The 19,637-nt window shown below is 46.9% G+C and overlaps 1 protein-coding gene across 1 annotated transcript; it reads left to right on the top strand.

The window, feature by feature from the left end:
* Positions 1-8,714: 8,714 nt before the first annotated feature.
* LOC138202689 (transcription factor E2F7-like) lies at positions 8,715-17,514 on the top strand. The gene is made up of 12 exons (XM_069156947.1): positions 8,715-8,816; positions 9,227-9,445; positions 9,969-10,128; positions 10,438-10,668; positions 11,570-11,725; positions 11,832-11,975; positions 12,136-12,312; positions 12,393-12,477; positions 13,732-14,068; positions 15,117-15,294; positions 16,021-16,430; positions 17,331-17,514. Exons 1-12 carry the CDS (start codon positions 8,715-8,717, stop codon positions 17,484-17,486), a joined length of 2,355 nt encoding a protein of 784 aa, XP_069013048.1. The 3' UTR covers positions 17,487-17,514.
* Positions 17,515-19,637: the final 2,123 nt, after the last annotated feature.

Raw genomic sequence — 19,637 nt, 5'->3', positions numbered from 1 at the left:
AAGATTTCACCAGCGGCCTGAGGTGGGCCAAGACCAGCCTCTCCAGCACCTTCATCACATGAGATGTGAGGGCAACCGGTCGGTAGTCGTTGAGGCCGGATGGAGTCGTCTTCTTGGGGACTGGAACCAGGCAGGACATCTTCCACAGCACCGGGACTTCCTCCTGCTTCAGGCTCAGGTTGAAGAGGTGTTGTAGGACCTCAGCCAGCTGGACGGCGCAGGTCTTCAGGACCACGGGGCTGATGCCGTCAGGTCCTGCAGCCTTGCGCTGGTGGATTCTCTCCAGCTGTCTCCTAACCTGGCCAGTAGTCACAGAGAGGGGGGGGGGGGGGGTCAAGGTGTCGATGGAGGAAGAGCCCTTTGAGATTGAGGGCTCTATGCAGTTCACCAGGGGGCGCAGAGGGGGGAGGGGGGAGGCAGCAGAGGTGTTTTGGAGGTGTGAGGTGTGGAGGAGACAGATGAGGGTGGTGAACTAAACCTGTTGAAGAAACAGTTTAGTTCATTTGACCTCTCCAGGGAGCACCCTGGTTGTTCCTCTCTTGGTTCCCCCTGGTTGTTCCTCTCTTGGTTCCCCCTGGTTGTTCCTCTCCAGGTTCCCCCTGGTTGTCTCTCTCTCGCCCCTTGAACCCAGTAATCTCCTTCAAACCGGTCCACACCTCCCTCACGTTGTTCTGCTGGAGTTTGGCCTCCAGCTTCCTCCTGTAGGAGTCCTTGCACTCCTTGAGCTTCTCCTTCAGGTGGCGCTGCACTCTCCTGAGCTCCTCCCTGTCCCCAGACCTGAAGGCTGCTTTCTTCTTATGAAGAAGAACTTTCAGGTCACTGGTGATCCACGGCTTGTTGTTGGGGAAGCATGTTACAGTCCGGGATGGTACGGTGGTGTGTTCACAGAATTTGATGTATTCTGTGATACAGTCCGTCCTGCTGTTGATGTCCTCCCCATGTGGTCCACACAGCACATTCCAGTCCGTGGACCCAAAGCAGTCCTGCAGGGCATCTTTAGCCTCCTGTGTCCACCTCCTCACAGTCCTGGTGGTCACAGGCTGCCTCTGCACCAGGGGAACATACTTTGGAGTCAGCAGGACCAGGTTGTGGTCTGATCTACCAAGGGGGGGAAGGGCAGTAGCACTGTATGCACCATGGCATTAGCATACAGTAAGTCCAGAGTTTTATTGTTCCATGTGGGGCAGTTCACATACTGGTGCAAAGTTGGCAGTACTTTATCCAGACTGGTTAAAGTCTCCAGTAACTGCCAAAAATGCACCGGGATGCTTAGTCTGTAGTTTAGCCACAGTGGAGTGGATGGTGTCCACTGCTGCCTCTACGTCAGCTGATGGAGGAACGTACACAGCGATAACAATGGTGGACGAGAACTCCCTCGGCAAATAATAAGGACGCATCCCCACGGCTAGAAGTTCAATGTCCGGGCTGCAGAAACGTTCCTTCACACACACGTGGTCGGGATTGCACCACCTCTCGTTCACATAGACTTCAATCCCTCCACCTTTCTTCTTGCCGCTCCGAACAACGTCTCTGTCCGCCCGAACAGTCCTGAAGCCGGGTACGGCCGCGCTGTGGTCCGGGAGATGTGAGTGCAGCCACGTCTCGGTGAAACACATGATGCTGCACTCCCGGTACTCTCTCTGGGTCTTTACCAGCGCGCCGAGCTCGTCCGTCTTGTTAGCCAACGACCTTACGTTCCCCATTAAGATCACCGGTACCGCTGGTTTGTATTTCCTCCTTTCCGCCTTTAGCTTAGCTCCGGCTCTGCAACCCCGCCGTCTTCTCCGAAGTTCAACGGGGATCTCAGGCCTCGCTCCGGGCAGCAGCAGTAGAGGGCTGCTCAGCGCGATCAGCTGATCACGCGAGTAAACAATAACAATGGCCCCATCTAGAAACGTGGAAAAATTACAGTCCATTACGGACCATTAACTTAACACGAGAGAAAGAAAAAAACAACAACTCCGAAGAGAGGAGAAAGGCTTAAAAAATACTAATAATACTAATAACAAGGGGAGGGGAGCTGCCGCAACAGGCTGCCGCTAGCGCGGCGCCATCTTTAGTCATCTTTATAGTGGTTTATACTATAAAGATATTTTGACAGGAAAAGGTCGCACACATTTTGGTGCCTATTTTATACTTTGCTAACCATGTTTGTTTCTGTTCTCCTCAATCTGATTAGTTCACACGAGGGCCGGATCATCAAAATTCATTTTATGTTTTTGATGAGCCACAAATGTCACTTAAGTTACTTTCTAGATTGTAAAATATAAAGATCTTTGTCTGTGTCTTCTCTTTAAGTCCACAATAATTCCACCTTTCTATTTAGATTTCACACTTTTCTCATCTTTAATAACATAAATGATCTTTTATTTAGGTGGCAACATTTCAGAGGAGCCTACAGTAGTAATCCTCAATCAAGTCCCATCTTGTTTGGTTTCAGCTCCTCATCTCCCTCCTTTATTTTGCTTCTATTTCCTATTTTCTCCTTTATTTTTGAGGAGCAGCAAATTGGTCAGGTTACTATAACATCTAATTGCTTTTCTGTCCTTTTTTCCTTATCATGTTTGCGATCTACAAATTAAAGTTTGTTTTACCTCTGCACTCATTGGATAAGTGGATCTGGATAAGGACTCGGCCAGAAGCCCAAAATACAGAAGGGTGCAATTAGCGTTGCACTCACGCATCTCCTCTCCCGGCTATAATTGATTTACTTCGTCGAGAGGCTGCTGGGCTTTTAGCCAATGTGGCTGACATGAAATGACATTTGATGGGTCAGGTCAACTTTGTTTTCCATGAGTGACAACGAAGTGGTCCCCTGCTCCTATGTCGCTCCAATAAATATTTGATATGATATTAAAAAACAACTTGAGATTATTTCTATCTACATATTCCTTTTGTTGAAGCATATTTTGGTCATATAAAATATATGGTACATTCACATAATATTTACAGCCCTTTTTGCAGGGACCATCATGCAGAATTCTATAAGGCAGCTTTACTATTACAACACCATCTGTCCCATGTCGGTTACTTCTATTACCATACGGATGACAGATGCTGCTACATCCTGGTCCTCAGCAGACCTGCAGACACTTGGTCTGTTTTTACAAAACCCCTCATAAAGGTTGAACACCATCTGGGTGGTGATAAACAGAGGGCACAATAAGTTGGGAGAATGTTAATGATGACAGAGGAGCTCTCAACCTGCTGCACCTCAAAGAGATAACTAAAAGTTACAACTCGTCCTTTTCACTGCATTTTTATATTTGCTCCATGACTTTTTGGTTTGATCTCTTTGCGCTCAAAAAATAGGTCAATGACAGCAGTTTATTCGGAATTCAATTGTATTAAAATGCCACGTGAGCACAGTTGGCGAGAAGCAACCAGATGTAAATGGTTGACAACATCTGACACTAAGAAAAATACAAATACTGTACGATACCCTCCACTACCCCCTGCCAAGAACAAACTTCCTGTATTTTGAAAAACCTAAATGTTGGCATGTATGCCCACAGGAGTTTCCTACTTTAAAGTGTCATCATAAACAGAACAACTTCTTCGCATGAAAGGAAATCTCTATCCTCTCCTGAACTGCTCTGCACTCCCAGTCTGATGATCAGTGTATTGCTGGTTCCTTTGTGTATACTCTGAATAGGTTATGCCTTGAATGTTTAAGTTAGAGGTTCTCAACATTTCCCATAATGCCTTGCATCAGCAACCCTGACAGAACATGCCTGAATGTGTTGCCCTGAAATCAAGCTAAACATCAACAGTGCAAAATGAATACAGAACAAAAGACGTGAATTGTTGCATTTGAAGATAAAATGGTCTTAATCAAACAATGGTGTCACAGTGACAAATTTTCATCAAAACAGTTGATCGTTTCCTCAAGAAGATGATTTAATGCAGAAGTCAGTATTTAAAATGACAGAGAGCAACTTTTATTTGACTTATCAGTTTAATGTTTCTTCTCTGTATTGAGCACAAAGTTTGTTTTATTAAAAATATATATATTCAGATCTTTTAAAAGTGTTTTTATCTACAATGCAGTAAGCTACAGTTATACTATAATACTGGAAAACTCACCTTGCAATGTTTAAAACAGACACTCCTCCTTATTCTTTCGTCCAGCTGCCACCAAACTGTCTTTTTACACCTCCTACAATCACAGCATGACTGTTTGAGTCTATAACGACTTCCCAATCCGTCTCCCTCCACCGATTATGATGTTTCTCATGTCTGAATCCCCTGAGGAGGATCAATGCATGAGAGCAGAGGTCTTCAACAGGGGGTCCGTGACCCCTAGGGGATCCGCAGCGGTACTGCGGCGGTTGTGACATTTTTGGTTGAATAGACAATTTGTCATTTCTTTTTCTTCTTTTGTTCAATTTTTTTGTATTGGTATGTAGTTGATGCATGATATTTAGTTGGCCTATAATATATGTCCAGTTTTATTGTAGTGCACCTCTTATCTTTTGCTGATGTATTGTTTGGTTTTGTTTCAGCTTTTTGCAACGTGAAATCAGTGAATTTTATTTTATGGAACACACTGTTGTCTGTGCAGCAGGAAGTGATATTGGGAAACTTGGTGCGTGATCTAAACAGCAGTGTTTGGAAGGTAACTTGAAATGTATGAGCTTACAGATGGATACCATGCTAAAATGTAATGAATAATGTCAATATTTATAAAGTAACTTATTACATTTGATACTGGCAATGAATGAAACTAGGCAATGAAGCTGAACTTTACAAGCTGAACTACTTCAATTGAAACACTGTAAAGCTCCCAACACTGATTACTGCCAAACTGTTATTCAAAGTTTTTGAATTTAACTTGAATTAAAATTAAAAATGTTTGACTATTACAGCACAACCACCAAAACAAATCACTAGTGTGTAGATAGCAACTGACTGCAAGGAAGGAAACATGTTCCCAGAACCTCAAACCAAGTCTACATTCAGGTCGTCTCCATGCCGAGTGATGACAGAACAATCAACAAAGCTGGTACTGTTTACACTTTTTTCACTCTGGCCTGAATCACCTTGAATGACTCTTTTTACACGTCTCTTCATCTTATCTGACAGCATGGCCAACCGCTTTATGTGGTTGCTTGGAGAAATGCACAATGGTTTGATTGGCAGATAAGAGGCGTTGTGAATTTGAACAAGACAACCGATTAAAGGCGAGACTGAAAATCTGAGCTCCTCCTGCCAAATGAATGGAGCCCGTCTTGATGTGAACAGAATCGTTCCTGTGCAGTGAAAAGATGCAAAGCAACAGAATAAGTGTTATATTCTACAAAGACGTTTGTTTTTTACCAAAAATAATATATTGTGATGAAACTCCTTTGTAATTACCAAAATTTGGATTTGTAACTTTAAATTAATTCTTTTTGTATTTAAATGTTGTAATTTAACTACAAACTAGTTACAGGAAAGTTACCTCCCAGCACAGCTGAACAGTTAGCTATTAGCAGCTAAATATAGTGAAAGTATTAAAGTAAACGTCCTGGTTTGGTCCCTCTGACTGATGTTATGTTACTGGTTATACTTTTTTTTATATTACTGATGTTATACTTCTTTTTTTTATGTTTTAGCTATACAAAATACAAAATACAAAATACAAAATGCTCCAGGCATAAAACAAACTGTACACAGGGAGTTCCCTTTAACAATTCAACTAATGAGACAAAAAAACAAACAAAAAAAAGAACACATCTCAGCCTATATCGTTCTTGGGATGAGGTGTGTGTACATGTGTGTGTGTGTGTGTGTGTGTGTGTGTGTGTGTGTGTGTGGAGGATGGGCCGGGGGGGGGGGGGGGTCGTATTTCCAGTGGTTGCAAAGCATTGTTATAACATGAAATGTTCATTTCTATATGTTCATTTTCAGTTGTAATAGATTTAGCCTACATCATTTATACGATTTACGACATCTCAAATCCGTGTTTCCACCCTGCTGCACCGGCTCAGATGTTAATAGTGCTTTGGCGGCACATTTCGTGTATTGAGGACTATTACGCAAGCACTCGAGGCCAGTCTTCATGCAGTTTGCATCCAGGGCGGGACCCTGTCTGCTAAAAAGTGAGCCCTCTCTTTTCGCGCTGCGGCCCAGGTACTGTTAGCGCCACTCGTTATTTCCCCACCTTCTCTTTCTGGCCTCCATCTGTCTGCTTCAGCCGCGGAGCTAATTACAGACAAAAGCCTGGGTGATGAGGTTAAAGGTATTCATAGCGGGTTTCCAGGCGCAAGGCTTTTCTCACAGACGCTTGGTGTCTCTGCGGGAGAAAAAGCAGGGGACCAAACTCCTCAGCTGATAGTCAAAGATCGTCTATGAAGACGACCAATCACTCATTTAAAAGACTGTTGCAAAAGATGAACTCTCAATTGTTTGCTTTTCGGGGGACTCGACGCCTGCAGTCGTTTTTCCTTGTCAGAAAGGAGCACTGGCCTGCCTACCTGCAGTTAACACGTGATTTAAATTAATCAATAAATATGTACAAAGTTATTGATTTGTAAAATATTAGTAAGTATCCCTAGCTTGCAAATTAACCCCAAAAGCAAAAGCGTGTACAAGGAACTGATGTTACACATTACTGGACTTGGGTAAAGTGTGTTGAGTGAACATTTTGTATTAAGCTCAATCGCTGCCAAATATAACGTTGTAGTGTGCTTATACTGTAAATAGGTTTTTCTCATTTATGTTATTTAAAAACATTTTAGCAAATCAAATGCCAGGAATTATTGCATTTGTCTCAATTTTCACAATCACAACTTTCCCCGCCGCGATTTCTAGTCCTGTCCTCGTAAATATGTGCAGAGTGAGACCTCGTTCCTTTCACACCCTCCTCGAGCATGGACGGAGCGCGCCGGTTGCCCCGCCAACACTGCTCCTGGAGGCGTGGGCGTCCGTCTGTCCATTGGTCGAAGCTGAGGCGCGTGCCGGAGTACAATAACTCTGACTGGCTGGAGCTGCGTGACGCAACGAGTCACCAAGGCGCTGATTGGCTGGAGCGAGCCAGCTGCCGGAGAGCGCCAGAAAACAAGCTTGAGCGGGTGATGCTGGAGTCTCCGAGGGACAATTCAGGGTGTCCGCTAGCCGGGCAGGAGTTTCGAGAGCACCGGAGCTGCAGGCGGAGGAGGACGGCCCGCTTCTTTTGTTTGGAGACGGAAAGAAGCTGCTATGTTGGTCTGAACAAAGTTTCGCGCTGACGCGTCTGTGAAACGCGAGAAAGGTGGAGAACTGAAGGTGGAGAACTGAAGGTGAAGAACTGAAGGTGGAGAACTGAAGGTGGAGAACCGAAGGTGAAGAACCGAAGGTGAAGAACCGAAGGTGGAGAACCGAAGGTGGAGAACCGAAGGTGAAGAACCGAAGGTGGAGAACCGAAGGTGGAGAACCGAAGGTGAAGAACCGAAGGTGGAGAACTGAAGGTGAAGAACGAGCTTTCCCTCCGGTGGTTTCCTGCTTTCTGTTAGATCGTCATATGCTGATCAGCTGTGCTCGTAACTTTAGCCGAGCAGCTAATTAAAGCTAAATGAGCCTTATTGACTCTAAATCCGCCACAGTTACATATTTATTCCTTTTTACGGACTCGGCCGCGACTCAATGTCGTAATTCAGGCGAACTGGTCCTTTACCGAGTCAGAAGTTTAGGGGACATCTTGAGTTACAAAGTACAACTAATTTGCGTAATCTATGACCGCCATGTATTAATACCATGACGTCTGGAGTCATGACGTCAGACGGGGGTTCAGCAGGTGACGTCACGGTATCGTAAACTATATTGTGAATCTGAGAGTTGAGGTGCAGCAGCGCAGTTAGCCTGCTAACAGCTAGTTAGCTCCTGTTTCTTTGCGCCAAATCCAGCTGACCGCTGATCTTCAGTTCAGAGAGCTGGAGGAAGATCTTCAGATCAGAGAGCTGGAGGAAGATCTTCAGATCAGAGAGCTGGAGGAAGATCTTCAGTTCAGAGAGCTGGAGGAAGATCTTCAGATCAGAGAGCTGGAGGAAGATCTTCAGATCAGAGAGCTGGAGGAAGATCTTCAGTTCAGAGAGCTGGAGGAAGATCTTCAGTTCAGAGAGCTGGAGGAAGATCTTCAGATCAGAGAGCTGGAGGAAGATCTTCAGATCAGAGAGCTGGAGGAAGATCTTCAGTTCAGAGAGCTGGAGGAAGATCTTCAGATCAGAGAGCTGGAGGAAGATCTTCAGTTCAGAGAGCTGGAGGAAGATCTTCAGATCAGAGAGCTGGAGGAAGATCTTCAGTTCAGAGAGCTGGAGGAAGATCTTCAGTTCAGAGAGCTGGAGGTTCAGAGAGCTGGAGGAAGATCTTCAGTTCAGAGAGCTGGAGGAAGATCTTCAGATCAGAGAGCTGGAGGAAGATCTTCAGTTCAGAGAGCTGGAGGAAGATCTTCAGATCAGAGAGCTGGAGGAAGATCTTCAGTTCAGAGAGCTGGAGGAAGATCTTCAGATCAGAGAGCTGTAGGAAGATCTTCAGTTCAGAGAGCTGTAGGAAGATCTTCAGTTCAGAGAGCTGGAGGAAGATCTTCAGTTCAGAGAGCTGTAGGAAGATCTTCAGTTCAGAGAGCTGTAGGAAGATCTTCAGTTCAGAGAGCTGGAGGAAGATCTTCAGATCCACCGGTCGGCCCCTCAAAGACACGAGTCGGGTCCCATGTTCAGGATCTGATGCTCTTTATGTTTGGACTGCGGCTTTCACAGATGGAGCTTGAATGCCTCGCGCTGACAGACCTCACCAGTCCAAGGAAAAGTTTGACTGTGGAGGAGGAAGAGGAGGAGGACGGGGGCCGAAGTGAACAAAAGGTAGGCTCAGGATGGAGGAGCTGCATGTCAGGTGGGGCAGCTGAAGGAGAGCTGCGGGATCAGGCCGATGAGAGGGAGAGATGTTCAGTGATGTGGTCACATCTGGAGACTGAAGGCACGCGAGGCTCATTTAAATACTTCACGCCACTGATCCGCCTGCCTCTGGTCTCCAGCTGTTTGACTTAGTGAACTGGTGAAAACCTGGGTTCATATGTAAAGGGAATATTTCCAAGATGATTACAATGACAGTTTTGAGTGCTTGAAATGTGCCCCCCACCCCCCCCCCCCCCCCCCCACACACACAGTATGATTAAAAAAAAAAAAAAAGTAAATGCTTAAAGAGCTTATTCAAACGTTAGTGATGTCCAGCCTCCCCCCGATACGACCGCATGATAACTGTCTGTACGCAGGAAAATATTTGCACAGAGAGGAGGAGATCCACCCCGCTGAAGTCTGGAGAGTCCACTGTCCCGGCTCTGCTGATCAACAGAAACGGTGCCACCCCCGACCCGGCCCACGTCACCCCCATCAAACGCACGGCGCTGACCGAGCCCTGGACGCCCACGGCCAACCTGAAGATGCTGATCAGCGCGGCGAGCCCAGACATCCGGGACAGAGAGATGAAAAAGGTGGCGTTCAGACCGACAGGAGGTTTTATTTTTCTTTAGTCCACTGGAGAGAAAACTCGTTGGATTGCTGTTGTTGTTTCTCGGTGTAATTGGGTGAATGCTCTCGGAGGATGAACGCAATCTTAAAAGTCCAGGGAGTAAACACTCACATTAGCGGCTGCATTTTCAAGATAGCTTTTAAAAGCATAAATACAATCGCTTCGTTTTTGGAGGATATCAAATATCAGCTGGAGTCGGATCTTGTGTGTTCAATCTGTCAAGTGAAAACTTTTCTAACTTTATCAAACCGTATCTTTTTGGGAAGTTTACGGTTTTATGCTCTAAAATATATATATATATATATATATATACTTGATTAAATGTTACAGAATAGAAGTTTCAGATGTTTTCATGCAGCGTTGAGTAATCCAGAGGTGTGTTTATAATACGGGTCGATGGTGAACGCCCAAATCCCCCGTGAGCAGCAAAATTAGCCGTAAAACATCAGGCTGAATGTTTGACGTGCATTTATCTGCCTGTCCAGTCTGAAGCTGTGGACGAAGAGGAGGATGCAGAGAAGAAGCCGAGCAGGAAGCAGAAGAGTCTGGGTCTGCTGTGCCAGAAGTTCCTGGCCCTTTACCCGGACTACCCCCCCCCTCACAACCCCATCTGGATCTCACTGGACGAAGTGGCAGCCAGTCTGGGTAAGAAGTGATGTGGCAGCAAAAGAGGCTCGACGGGGGAAAGTGATGCCTAATTAGTCTTGGCTCACCGATCTTCCTTTCATGAGCGTTACGAAGTATCATGTTGGATTTAGGGGTGGTTGCTACGGAGACCTTATTTCGTCCAAATATATTCCTCCGTATTTATGAGAAAGGGGCTTCTTGAGAGCATCTCTAGTTTTATTGTCGAGATTTATTTGAATCAAAGCGCTGATCGTTTGGTGGATTCCCTGATCGTGAGCGTGTTTTAGAGGAATGTCTGCGTCATCTCTCTCTCTCTCTCTCCGTCAGGGGTGGAGCGGCGGCGTATCTACGACATCGTCAACGTGCTGGAGTCGCTCACGATCGTGGGCCGGATCGCCAAGAACAGCTACACCTGGTACGGTCGCCAGCGGCTGGACGCCACGCTGGAGGACCTGCAGCGGAGGGGCCGGCAGCAGGGCTACCACCTCCAGATGGAGCTGGCCGGGGAGGCCGGACCGGGCCGCGAGGACGACGGAGGGGAAGGAGACGCCGGCAACGGTAACGCACCTCGAAAAACGGTTTCCTTCATCGCTGACCGTGTTAATGGTGGCGACGAAGGCGCTCAAATTATTTGACATGAGATATATATATAATTTGTGGCACTATATATAAATATATATATATATATATAAATATATATCACAAATTTAAGTGATGGTTTAGTCTCGAGGTTTTTGTCTACAAGTGAACAGAGCCTCAAACATACGGGAAAGGGATTCAAGCCTCGTTTCCATAGTGACTCTTTCTCTCATCACCCAACGAAGGAGTGTGTTTGTTGACTGGAGAGAATAATAAGAGGTGTCGTTTACAAAGGTGACGCCTGGTGACAGGCTTTGATGTGCATTGTGTGTCCGGGGCAGGAAACACCACAATACTAAAGTCTCAGTGCTACATTACTACGATTTGAAACTTTTTATATGTTTTAGTGTTGAGATATATGTTACGATTACTTTTCTTCAGCTGCAAATGATCTCACCAGAGGAAATTCAGTGTCTTTTAGATTTGACGTGTTTATGTATAAACTCCAGGGCAAAAGTCTTCCAGATTGAAACGTCAGGTCAGTAAAGTGCTGAGCAGCCAGAAAGCGTTTCTACTATTTGTTAAACACACTTTAAACTTCATTCAGACGTGACTGCAGTTAATGACTAAACGTTTGTTGCACTGCAGCCTGAGTATGCAAATGAAAATGTCTGATGAAGCACACAGGATGCTTTCTGTGATGTAGTCCACACATGTTTATGTTTCAGGTTTCATTCCACGTCTCTGAAATGTTTGAAATTTAAGATCGAAGTAAAACGACTATGAAACTTTTAAGTCTGGGTTTGAATCCTAACTACAAAGAGAGCTCATTTACACCACATCTATGTACAATAAACATTACTTCTGTGTGTTTTTGCAGCTGGTAACAACAGGAAAGACAAATCTCTGCGCATCATGAGCCAGAAGTTCGTCATGCTGTTCCTGGTGTCCAAAACTCAGACTGTGACTCTGGACGCAGCGGCGAAGATCCTCATCGAGGAGAGTCAGGACTCATCGAGTCACAGCAAGTACAAAAGTAAGACGCGCAGCAGAACTAAGACACCACGCGGTGCAGCTGCCGGTTCGGTTTAAAGACGGTACGTCTCTTTCCTGTGTTTAACGTTCCCTCCCCGCGTCTGCAGCGAAGGTGCGGCGTCTCTACGACATCGCCAACGTGCTGACCAGCTTGGACCTCATAAAGAAGGTCCACGTGAGAGAGGAGAGAGGCAGGAAGCCGGCCTTCAAGTGGCTCGGCCCCGTCGACTTCGGCAACTCTGGAAATGCAGGTGAGAATTAAAGACGCGCTTCGTCGGCGATACTACAGTTACTCCGCAGCCGAGTTCTCTGAGACTTCCGGTGCATCGTCCTTCTTTAGGGTGTAAAAGAGTCCATTCAACGTCAGAGTTCTTGTTTTCCGTCCGTCTGTCCGTCTATCATCGACTACAGGAAGCACTTTGAATGTAGCGGCCGTCGGTCGGCCCGACGCCGCGCAGGCAGCGACGAGCCAGGACCTCCGAAAGGCCAAGATGGCGCGTCACGCCTCGTTCAACATCACACCCACGTCTGCTGCCGTCCAGCGGCAGGTCAGCTCCGCCCCCAGCAGCCCACGACGGGAACTGACGGGTGAGAGACGCTCAATTTTCAAATTCACACGTCACTTCCAGAAGAAGTTCAATGTTTCCTGATTTTGCGTCTCACTGCAGGTCTGACAAACTATCCTGTGGATTACTCCAGAAAGACAACAACCAACAGCGCAGTGTGTCGCCTGCAGTTTGGAAATAGTGCTAAGTGAGTTAATTCTCTCTCTCTCGCTCTCTCGCTTCACCTTCACTTGTTTCAGATTTATCTCGTCTTCAGCTACAGATTTCCAGCACACCGTTGCTCTTTTTGTTGACCTTTGCCACCACAAACTATCAGTATTATTGATGAAGAGAATCCACGAGCTGCCTGTAACACGGTTAAAGGGTCCTGCAGCTGTTTGAAAAGGAAGTCAAGATTATTCTTCATCTCATTCTGAACTATTTTACAGCCAAACACTTTTCATCTTTTAGACCTTAAAAGTGAACTATTGTCGAGTTGAAAGGTCTGCGTGTGTTGGCTCCATATATGGAGCCAACAGTACTTCATGGTTCTCCCCATTATGTGGTTGGTCTGTTGTGGCCAAACCAGAGCTGCCTCAAGGCTCCGGCTGTTAAGTGTTTTGGGAGGGAGCAAGACAACAGGACGTGGAAGTGCGTGTTGAAAAGGAATATTTGAGCCGTGAAGCGGGAGGCCGGTTTGAAATCTGCACGTCAGCTGGAGAGACTGTCGGGACGGACGTCCCCTCGTAGCTGCTCCGTCTGCGTCAGGCTCACAGCTTCAGGTTTACTGTGACTACAACACAGAGTTTATATGAGGATGGGCGTTGCCGGATCTGAGGAGTGCGGCCATTAAAACGTGATCATGTACCAACCGACAGCCGTTAGGTTTGGTCGACAGCTTCATTCACTCGACGAGAGCCGTCAACGTCGGGGCCAGACATGGCTGCTCATGATTTACCACTAAAAGAAGAGCAATGTGGCCACAAAGGAGTAGCGGAAGAAAAACTTTGATCGTTTCATCTCATGAAATATTCATAAAACCGTATTTATCTACAAATTGAGTGTCGGTCTCCTTTTCTGCATCTCTCCTGGAAGTTTGATTCTTTACGTTCACTCAAACAAAGAATACACAGACTGTCCGGAAAATTGGGTCTCGCACACACGCTGCTGTCATTTTAACTCTCTGATCCATTATCAGAATCATTTCCCAACTTTCACTGTAGATGTGGAAACAAACGGGTGTGCGGGAAATGTACGCCGAGTTCCTGATTTAGTCTCTGTGGTAAACGTGTGAACGGAACCTGCCGTCCGAGGGACCGCTGCAATGTTTGATGCACGTCATCTTAAAAAGGAAAAGTTTGTTGAAGCGATTTGGCTAAAACTAAAGCTGCAGGAACCGATCGGATTCAAGCTCGGAGGTAAAGCTCAAAACTGAAAACTTGTATTTATTGTCTCCCTTCAGCCCCCGTCCCAACGCGCCCCTGCAGACCCACAGCCGTCCCCTGCTCCCATCCTCCACCCACCCCACCCCTCTGGCACCTCACCGCCCCCCCGAGCACCTCTTCACCGCCTCCCCGTCCCACCACTGCTTGGCCTACCTGCCCAGCCTGTCCCAGCCCTCTGTGGTCATGCTGTTCAGGGCGCCCGACGAGCCCGACCGGACGCCTGACGGCCAGGGATCATCATCATCCCGGCCGGAGTCTGTGGAGGGGAGGAAGAGGAGGAGGCGGGAGGAGGAGGAGGAGGAGGGGACGGTGGTGAAAAAGAAGGGACATTCTGGGTTAGAGGAATGTAACAAGGTGAGCTGGTGGTGTGTGATGGTATGATGACACGTCTGAATGTTTTTATTCATCACGGTTCTTGTTCCAGTTTAAATTGACTGGGAACGACCTCATTATTTGTCCGAGTGCAGCAGCACGGCGTCTCTTTGTCTCGGTAGTTTTTCATCCACAATCAAAGATCCCGTTATCAAGTCTGAACAGCACGCGGTTAAATAGGAAACACTCGGTGATCAGGATAATTGGTCGAATTATGCACCGAACAGGATAATTGGAAAACCTCATGCAGTTAATCAGGCTGTGTAATCCTGTAAAATTCAGTTCGGAAGGTAGATTTAATAAGTAGACTAGAAGCACTGCACTTTCACATCAGGAAGACGACCGGCCGAAATCAGCTTCAGTCGGATTAGTAGGAGAGAGTGCTCATCTGCGCAGTAATCCGGGTTTTGGAGCGATAAATAATGCAGAATCAGACATTTTCAAGTAGAAAGTAACGTGTACGACGGCGGATCATTGAGTTCCAGGACGGCTCCGGTTGCACGGGACCAACGCACAGCGCCGAGGGGAGCACGGAGAAGCTCGTGATCTGGGTGCGTCCGCGATGTTCCACAGCTGGAACTTGAGCAGAGCGCGCCGATCAAAGTTTGTGGCAAATTATTGGGGAACAGAGAAGCAGCAGGGAGCTAAAACCCTGCAAGCAGGAGTGGGGGGGAGTGCGTGGGGGGGGGGGGGAGTGGTGGGGAGTGGCGGGGGGCAGCTGGGGGGGGCGGTTGGGGGCGGCGATCGTGTCGTGGCGGTTTCACACAAATCGGCGTCGTCCCAACTCGGGTGCCGACTTCGATCAAGCGCCGGAATTTGTAACTCCGCTATTACATAACTCATTAGATAATCCTCCTGCGTTGTGCGCGTTACAGTGCTGCCAATCATTCGCACACATCGGGATCCGTCTCGGGACGTATCGATCACAATAAATTGATTGCGTCGCAGTAAAGTAGTTCCTTTCCATTTATTTCTAGTTCCATCAGCAATTTCAGGTCAATTCATTCCCCGTTTTGTTTTTCCTCTGCAGCTGAGAGCTGAACCTCACGGAGGAGCAGCACAGGGCTCGCAGACGGGAAACGGCAGGACTTCACCCGGTCGGCCGGCCGGCCTCTCCAGAGAGTCGGAGTTCAGCGAGAGTCGCGGTGGAAACGGCAGCAGTGAGCCGGCCCAGCCGTCCCACTACCTCTATGTACCCAACAGGGCAGGTAGTCTCCTGTCCAACCCTCTTAAACCCAGAACACGACATGTGTGTGTTTATCAGATGTAAATCTCCAACGACAAAGTACAGATTCATTTTGTGTTTCTGCAGATTTAAGTGATCAGAACATTATTACAAAGAACGTCTGCTGCAACAAGTTTACTGAAAATCATGACAGGACTAGAGATGGGGTATGAATTTTGAATAGTCGTCATGACATATAAAAAAAAAACCAAATCAATTAGTATATGCAACTATCGTTCTTCCTTATTTCCGGTTTTTACCGGCACCTGGTTGTAATACGCTCCTCCTGTCAGAAGGTGGCGATAGTCGGCGTAAAAGCTGCCAGCCGCCATTAAACAACATAAGGAGGAGAAGAGCATGTTGCTTCCAGAGTTCAGAGTTCAGCAGGTTTAACTCTGTGAAGGTTTAAAGCGTCTCTGGTTAGATTTCACGGCTCGAACAGCAGAAACACTCCAAGAAGACTGCAGCCGAGTCAAACTCCTTCAAAACGTAATGTTACATTCGTATTCTAATACTTGCGTGCGAATTTCGAACAGTACTTTTTCCTTGAAATGCTCATCCCCAGTGAGGACTGTAGATGTTGGAAATGGAGATTACTGCATGAAATAAATGTTTGTATTTGAACTTTTACTCCTTGATACGATGCAACAGCCAGCGAGACTTCAATCCACAGCGCCGCTCACCAGCTCTCCTGTTCTTTCTTCTCCAGGACTAAACAGCCTCAACTTCCTCCTCTCGGCCGGACAGCCTCCGGCCGGTCTGCCTCTTCCTCCCAGCGGCGTTCCCGCCCTGGCGCTGCCCTACGTCCTCCTCCCCTCCGCCGCCCTGTCCCACTACCCGCTGGTGGCCGGCGCTCCACAACAGCAGGTCTCCGATAGTCACGGTAAAGTGAGCTTCAGCGTGCCCGCTGTGATGTCGCCGGCCCACTTCATGGTGGGGGCGTCGCCCTACAGCGTGGGGGCGTCGCCCTACAGCGTGGCGGCGGCGGACGTCAGCGGGTCGCCGCTTCCATCGCCGTCCACGCCAGAGCAGAGCCGGCGCTACGGGTCAGCGGCCGGCACGCCACGCTCTCCCTCGGGACCGCCACAAACCGTCAGCATCAACACACCGGAATCACTGGTAGGAACACACACACACACACACACACACACACACACACACACGGGAACACACACACGGGAACACACACACGGGAACACACACAGGAACACACACATACACACACACACAGGAACACACACGGGAACACACACACATACATACACACACACACACACAGGAACACACACACACGGGAACACACACACACACACACACACAGGAACACACACACACACACAGGATCACACACACAGGATCACACACACACAGGAACACACACACACACAGGAACACACACGGGAACACACACACACACACACAGGAACACACACACACACGGGAACACACACGGGAACACACACACACACAGACAGGATCACACACACAGGAACACACACACACACACACACAGACAGGATCACACACACAGGAACACACACACACACGGGAACACACACACACACAGACAGGAACACACACACACACAGGAACACACACACGTCTGCTGGAGGAAATTAAATAAATAAAGACTTCAGCATAATTGACCTTCATAATGAAACATGACCTCTGTGCTATCATTCACCTTCAAAACGCCTCAGCGCAGCTTGACATGCGAGAGTGCAGCGCCAGAAGGTTTCCCCTCATTTAGTCACCTCCACGCTGAGGTTCAAGACGATTCAGCCGAAACTCGTTAAGTCGGGATTAATGTTCTTGTCTTGGCGCTGGATGGCAAATTAATGCCGCAATAGGAGTCAACGGCCATGTTGTAATGAGGCATTAATCAGAGGTGACACTTCTACCTTTCTGTGATTCGTGGACTGAGAAGAAAAAAAAGAAAGCAAAATGACACATGAAGTCGTTCCAGCTTCTCGTTTGTGGACGTTAAAGCTCCACACTTACATTCCTCTTCCTCCTCAGACTCCAGATACTCTGAACGAAACTCCTGCGTCGTCTTCGAAGGCCTTCTTCCAGACCCCGGGCACTCTGGGAAATGTAGTCAGCGCCGCGCCAGCCGCTCGGAAGAGAGGCTCGGCGCAGAGGAGACTGGACATCGGCCACCCTCCGACCATCTGAAGAGAACCGGCGGCCACTCGGGGTTCACCGCGCCGACTGAACACTCAGGTCTTCATCTTAAAATAGAAAAAGATGGTTTCAAACCTTTGGTTCTTTTTTTTTATTCTTTTTATTTTTTCCCTTTTACTTGATAAAGTAAGAGTTTCCTCCAAAAATATAAATTTGAGCAAAATGAACTCTTCATTTTCCATCATTCTTGTGGAAAGCAGAGCTCTGAAAGCGTCTCTCGTTTTGCTCGTGAGTGAAACGTGAGTGTCCGTTACTGTTTGTCAACGTTAACAGTTCAGATGTGCCTCGTGGTTCAATTACAGCGCACCCAGGGTGAGGTCGAGTAAATGAGTGGAGCAGTATTGCCAATGTAACAGTGCCCTCCTGTGGTGGGAGTCGGTCACTGCTGTCTCCTGTACTTCAGCCTTAATTCTCCCTCCCCTCCCACTCATGATCAAGCTACCTAATCCCCCTTCATTTATGTATTATAGCCCCATTGCTATTTATATTTTAGCTAATATATGTTGGTTACAGGGACTGTAATGGAACATGAACTGGTTTTTTTGTTGTTTTTTTGTGTGTTTTTTTAGCACTAAGTGTTTGACGTCGTCTAATGTTGATGTGATTGTGTTTAGTTGGCCCCTTCACATTTGGTTACATTATCAAGGTCTCGTAGGAAATCTGTTGGCTGCTGATCACCAGTTTACAAAGACGAGCTGGACAATCCTCCCGTGGCTCAAAAACATTACTGAGGGGACAAATAAATCACTAAAGCCTTAAATGTTTACAGACAGCATCTGAAGGAACAGGTTCTTCCAGATGCATTACCGATGTACTAATTCACTCATCTGGAAGACAGATGTGCGTTTCATGGTTAAACATCAAATCCTGGTATGACTGAAGGACACGGCGACGTGTGACAACACTCTCAGGTACTTGAAGACCAGTGTCCCTGCTAGAATTGGATTTTGGAGAAATATCAGAGTACTGTAAAGTTTTTATTTTCTTCACGTATCCAGGGAAAGTACACTGCGCTTATATGCTTGTTTTCGTTTAGTTTTTTTTTTTTTTTTAAAGCACTTGTACAGTCGGGCAACGTTTAGGAGAGGAGTGCCTCGCTGGGACGAGAGCGCTGCTGCCTCGGGACACACGTTCTCGGGTTGTCCTGGAATTTGCATGAACGACCCTCCATCCTGCTTCCAGACATCCCAGCTGAAACATCGGTGCTTCGTACAGGAATCGTTCAGGAGAGCTGCGTCACGCCAAAGTGTGTACAGACAATCCACTCCGACCGGTGGATGTGTAGTCATTAAATGTAGTCTTATGTCAGTCTCTCTCTCTTTGTTTTTTTTTTTGTGTCATTTACAGCTTTCACATGCAGAATGTTATAAACGCTGCTTTCCTGTTTTTAAAATAATGATGATTGCACTGTAAGTGTTTGTGGTTGCGTCTGCTGTTTCTCCTCTCGCTCCGTTCTCGGTAGTCGGCTTCATTTCTGCACGACACTCAAAACTTTCATCACAAAAATGTTATGACGCCGCCGGATTTTGTGTGGGTTTTAAATTTTGAGGAATTTGTGACGATAGTTTCACCAGCAAATGTGAACTTGTGTAATCCTGTATTTTTAAAGATGGCTACCTTTTTTTTTTTTTTTTTTTGAGTAGAAATTAAATACAAATATATGAATTAAAAATGTTGTATTTTACTCTACAGCAGAAAAGAAAAAAATGTTGACAGATGTCCTCAGTTGGCCTCAGTTTACCAATTTACAAACGTACAGATGCCTCCAATAACTGTCTGGTCCCGCAGATGGAAACAACTTCTGCTAAACCACCTCATCTGCAACACACTGTTTTACACTCCAAACAGAACATATGATGGAGCTGATGGTCAGGGTGAAAGCACGGCTAACGAGCTTCATAAAAAAATTTAAAAAAAAAGATTCACGTGCGAGACTGAAACGGCAGCGAGCTCGTTGAAATTCAAGTTCACGCACACGAAGTAAAAACGGCGACCGTGAGGTTCTTATTTGACGAATGGAACAACACGCCGAGTGAGATCTCAGGGTCAGATCAGGCTGACTGAGTCACAATTAAAACACACGCACACGCCATCTGTCAGAAGACATAAACATGGAGCTATCAAAGCTTTATCATCGCCACT

The sequence above is a fragment of the Embiotoca jacksoni genome, unplaced genomic scaffold (genome assembly GCF_022577435.1).
Source record: "Embiotoca jacksoni isolate LCO1_2020_lvr unplaced genomic scaffold, fEmbJac1.0.p SCAF_21, whole genome shotgun sequence".
NCBI lineage: Eukaryota > Metazoa > Chordata > Actinopteri > Embiotocidae > Embiotoca > Embiotoca jacksoni.
The sequence above is the reverse complement of the archived record's forward strand: the minus strand, read 5'-3'. Positions and strand labels throughout refer to the sequence as shown.